Source organism: Myotis brandtii, unplaced genomic scaffold (genome assembly GCF_000412655.1).
Source record: "Myotis brandtii unplaced genomic scaffold, ASM41265v1 scaffold409, whole genome shotgun sequence".
In the NCBI taxonomy this organism is placed as follows: domain Eukaryota; kingdom Metazoa; phylum Chordata; class Mammalia; order Chiroptera; family Vespertilionidae; genus Myotis; species Myotis brandtii.
Window position 1 is genome coordinate 759,966 of NW_005365723.1, and position 5,409 is coordinate 765,374.

Below are 5,409 nucleotides of genomic sequence, written 5' to 3' on the forward strand. Positions count from 1 at the left end.
AGAGGAAGGGAGAGGGATAGAGAGAAACATCGATGGGAGAGAAATATCGATCAGCTGCCTCCTGCACACCTCCTATTGGGGATGTGCCCTTAACCCAGGTACATGCCCTTGACCGGAATCGAACCTGGGACCTTTCAGTCTGCAGGCCGATGCTCTATCCACTGAGCCAAACTGGTTAGGGCCTCATTCCCATTTTTATAAAGAACCCCACCCCTTGCCCTAACTGGTTTGGCTCAGTGGATAGAGCATCGGCCTGCAGACTGAAAGGTCCCAGGTTCGATTCCGGTCAAGGGCATGTACCTGGTTGTGGGCACATCCCCAGTAGGGGGTGTGCAGGAGGCAGCTGATCAATGTTTCTCGCTCATCGATGTTTCTAACTCTCTATCCCTCTCCCTTCCTCTCTGTAAAAAATCAATAAAATATGTTAAAAAAAAAAAAAGAACCCCACCCTGTGGCTGCTGCAGGGCTGTGGTTACGGTTGGTGGTTGGATTGGTGGTTGGCGCACACATTAGGGAGCCCTGCTTCCCTCCTCAGTGATCCTGACAATATCTCCTTAGACACCCCTCCTTGGGCCTGCTGGGTGGTTGCACTTAAGCATGACTTTTAGGAGGACAATACAAAGCCATTTTTAAAATATATATTTTTATTGATTTCAGAGAGGAAGGGAGAGGGAGAGAGAGAGAAAAACATCCATGATGAGAGAGAATCAGGGATCGGCTGCCTCTTGCACGCCCCCTACTGGGGATGGAGCCTGCAACCCGGGCATGTGCCCTGACAGGGAATCGAACCGGTGACCTAGGTCAACGCTCAACCACTGAGCCACGCCGGCCAGGCTGGGGGTCTGGAATCTTGATAGTAATTGCGAGGCAGAGTTTTAATAATAGTATTGGCAGCAGCTGTCACCAGGAATTTTTTGAAAGAGGTTAAAATAACTTGTTTATGGTCGCAGAGAGCGTCGTTTAACTCCAGGGCGATCTTCAGTCTCTTCACTAAAGTGCTCACATTTTTCTCGGCGGAGATGCCTGACGTGTGGCGGACATGCTGACGGAGACATTTCCGCGCCCGTCCTGTGTTACCTACCAGATGTCCGCGTCTCCCATCGGCCCTTTAATTACACCGATTTAATATTGATTTTCTCTCTAATACATGGATTTCCTCAGTGCGCTGCTCTTAGGAGGGTGTTTTCCTATTTCCGAACGGTTTTATTGGCGCCGATTTTAAGACCATTTTCACTGAAGTCTAACTTCATTTTGTTGTGGTCAGAAAACGTGGTTTGGACAATTTCTGCTCTTTTTTGTTGTTGAACATTTATTGAATTTTTGCCCTAGCTGGTTTGGCTCAGTAGATAGAGCGTCGGACTGAAGGGTCCTGGGTTTGATTCCGGTCAAGGGCATATGCCTGGGTTGCAGGCTTGATCCCCAGTAGGGGGCGTGCAGGAGGCAGCCAATCCATGAATCTCTCTCATCATGATGTTTCTCTCCCTCTCCCATCCTCTCTGAAATCCATAAAAATATATATTTACATATATATTTTTAAAATATATTTTATTGATTTTTTACAGAGAGGAAGGGAGAGGGATAGAGAGTTAGAAACATCGATGAGAGAGAAACATCGATCAGCTGCCTCCTGCACACCTCCCACTGGGGATGTGCCCGCAACCAAGGTACATGCCCCTGACCGGAATCGAACCTGGGACCCTTCAGTCTGCAGGCCGATGCTCTATCCACTGAGCCAAACCAGTTAGGGCCATAAAAATATATTAAAATAAAAGAAAATTTATTGAATTTTTATAGCCCTGAATATGGTTAAATTTTGTCACAGTTCCGTGGATGCTTGAGGAAAAAAATAAAAGGATGTTCTCTGTCAAGAAAAAGCTTGACATATATCTATAAAAATAATATTGCTCCAATGCACTATATCATTATTTTTGTGTATTTGATTTATTGAAGACGGAGGTACCGTCTTGGCGTCCCGCATTCCAGGTACAATGTTTCTCCTCCTGCCATTTTCACGTTGCATATTTCAATCCGATGTTATTTGATTCTTCAGATTTATGAGTTTTATACATTCATTGCAGATTGTGCCCTTTGTCAAAATAAGACTTTTAAGTCCCATTTAATGGGACTTGTTCTTGAATATGGCTCCGCTGCATATTTCCGTGGCCGTGCCTGCTATCACTTATGTTTGCTTAGCCTCTGCGTTTCCATATTTCTCTCTTAAAATATTTTAGGAGAGGCAAACGAAATAGATAATTTAGGCATGTTTTCACATACGTCATGGTTTTTCTTTCTTCTCCTCTCTTCAAAAGCATCTCTTATAGACAACATACAGTGGGACTCATCAAAACGCATCTGAAGAATTTTGTCGTGTAATAAGGCTGTTTAACCTATTTAGACATATAGCAAATTTTGGTGTCACTTCTATCATTTCGATTTTATCCTATTTTCAATGCTTCTTTGCTTTTTTCCATTCCTTCCTCCCTCCCTCCCTCTCTCCCTTTCTTCTTTTTAAAAAAAATATTTTTATTGATTTCAGAGAGGAAGGGAGAGAGAGAGAGAGAGAGAGAGAGAGAAACATCAATGATGAGAGAGAACTATTCATTGACCGCCTCCTGCACGCCCCCTACTGCGCATCAAGCCTGCATCTTGGGCATGTGCCCGGACCGGGAATCGAACCGGGACCTCCTGGTTCGTAGCTCGACGCTCAACCACTGAGCCACGCCGGCCGGGCGTGATCTATTTTATAAGTTCTTGCATATCTGAGCATATATGCTCCATTTGCTTGTGAGCAGAAACTTGGCTGATTATAAGTTTACTGGGTGTTAAGCCTTTCTTCTACTTTCAAGTTCTGGGTAGTTCTCCATTCCCTCTGGCATCTGGTGTTGCAGAAGGACGTATGACCCAAGAATGAGTTTTTGTGTATACACAGATGTGCATCTATGAATTTACCTTTACACACACACACACACACACACACACACTCACTTCTTAAAAATAACCTCAATCACCTGGCTGGTGTGGCTCAAAGGTTGAGTGTTGACCTATGAACCAAGAGGTTGCCGGTTTGATCCCCAGTCAGGGCACATGGCCGGTTGCGGGCTCCATCCCCAGAGTGGGGCGTGCAGGAGGCGGGCAGTCAGTGACGCCGTGTGCCCCGTCCTCTCGCCTTTCGTGCCGTAGAAATCAGACACTCGGTACCTCAGGGCTGTGCGGAAATGTTGCCCCCCACTCAGCTCCATTGACCGTCTCCTGGGCAGTGGGAAGAGCCCCCTCTGCAATCACTTCACACCCAACATTGGGCCGATCAGGGCCCCACAGTAACGTCTAGACCAGGGGTCCTGAAACTTTTTAAACAGGGGGCCAGTTCACTGTCCCTCAGACCATTGGAGGGCCGGACTATAGTTTAAAAAAAAAAAAACTATAAAAAAATTCCTATGCACACTGCACATATCTTATTTTGAAGTAAAAAAACAAAACGGGAACAAATACAATATTTGTATTTGCATGTGGCCCGCGGGCCCGTAGTTTGAGGACCCCTGGTCTAGACGATCAGGGCTCACACAAGTGTAAGCTGTGTTGCTGTTTTCGGCGATGGGCATCATGGTCCCCAAATCTTAGCCGTACACGCTCCTGTTTTGTTTCCGCCCCAGACTCACCTGGACCTCCTGGAAAAAAGTGTCGACCCCAAGACGGTGTACTTCCGGCAGGAGGCTCTCTGCCGGACGCTGGGAGGCAACGCCTGCCCGCTGGTGACCGTCACGGCCATGCCCGCGTCGGCCAGCCCGGCCCACCTGGAGCAGTTCCGTGAGTGACAGGGGGGCCTCTCCTTTGAAGATCAGGGTGGTGGTCGAGGTGAGGGTCTCAGAGTCTCAGCGACGCATCTGTCCCTTGGAGAACCAAAGCTCCATAAACGTTTGGGGACTGGCCCATCTCTATAGCAATACCAGCCCCAGCCCTTCCTGGCACGACCCAAGAATTGCTCTGGATCGAAGGAGACTGGGTTCGCTTGCTCCCTAAGGCGAGTGACCACAAATACAGGGTGTCCCCCAAATAAGCAGACACACTTTGCATGACTGTTCATTCCAAGGGGTTAAATCTGAACCGAAAGAGACATCCGTTGAGCTGCCAGGAAAAAGGTGTGTCTACATTTTGGGGATAAATACGAATGTCGCTCTGTTGTGAAAGGGAGAAAATAATAAATTGCGGAAAAAATAAAGGTGGGGGTGGGGGGCTGGAATGGCTGGTTGGCATGGAGAGCAGTTTGCTAGTGACATCACTTCCTGTCCTAAGACACAATCGGGACTCTGCATCCTGTTTTCCAGCCTTTATCATTGATTGATTTGATTGATTGATGGATGGATGGAGGGATTGTATCTTTATTGTTGAAAGTATTTTCACGGAACGGACTTTTGAACCTCAGAGGGAAGGCAGGGGGGGTGGGGGGGGGGAAGAGGGTTGAACTTGCCTGCATAGATCCATCACCCATTTTCCAGCCTTTAATCAGGGGCTTCCCTCACTGTGCTGACTGCTGTCTAAGCTCAAGGTCAGCCAGGTTTGGAGAGGAAGGGGGTGGAGTCCCAGAGCCCTGGCTGCGGCATCCCCTCACCCCCTGGATAACCGGAATGGCATTTGGATCTGAGAGGCTGTGGGTGTGGAGGAGGCCCTGGCCCGGAACCATAAGACCAAAGCAAAGGGCACACATGTGCCTTCTCCCCCCCCCCCCCCCTCTCCCTCTCTCTCTCTCTCTCTCTCTCTCTCTCTCTCACACACACACACACACACACAGTGGGGCGTGCCTGGAACCAGCCAGCTTGTAAAGTTGGTTTGTACAGTTAGTTTCCCACCTTCCATAGGCAAGAAAGACCAAGCAGAATGGCGAGTGCTTTGCAATGCAGAAGGGTTTGGGAGCCCGGCCGGCGTGGCTCAGTGGTTGAGCGTCGACCTAGGAACCAGGAGTTCACGGTTTGATTCCTGGTCAGGGCACAGGCCCCGGTTGCAGGCTCGATCCCCAGTGGGGGGCGTGCAGGAGGCAGCCGATCGATGATTCTCTCTCATCGTGGATGTTTCTATCTCTCTCTCCCTCTCCCTTCCTCTCTCTGAAATAAATTAAAACATATTAAAAAAATAAAAGGTGTGGGAGACGGAAGAGAAGACTGGGGAGCGAACGGACAGGGGGACCTGGTAGGTGGAAATTTTTCTGAGGGAGAATGTCGTTCTCTTATTAGAAACTCATTTGCCAAGTACCATAGTCAGTAAGTGACTCACTGGGGAGAAGGCAAGTAACATCCAAGGTGGGTGGGAGGGGGCGGAGCTCCTATTTTGGGAAGGGAGGCACCTCCAGCCTGCGTTGATCATCCCCTAAAAGAGGAGAACATAACCTTTCTATTCTCAGGAGGGGAGCTAACCTTC

At 48.5% G+C, this 5,409-nt stretch overlaps 1 protein-coding gene across 1 annotated transcript in view; it reads left to right on the plus strand.

The window, feature by feature from the left end:
* AGBL1 (ATP/GTP binding protein-like 1) overlaps positions 1-5,409 on the plus strand; it is a 143,011-nt gene that overhangs the window by 101,129 nt on the left and 36,473 nt on the right. The window contains exon 19 of the mRNA XM_014545428.1: positions 3,651-3,804. Within this exon, the coding sequence (XP_014400914.1) occupies positions 3,651-3,804 (154 nt within the window). The remainder of the gene's footprint in view (positions 1-3,650; positions 3,805-5,409) is intronic.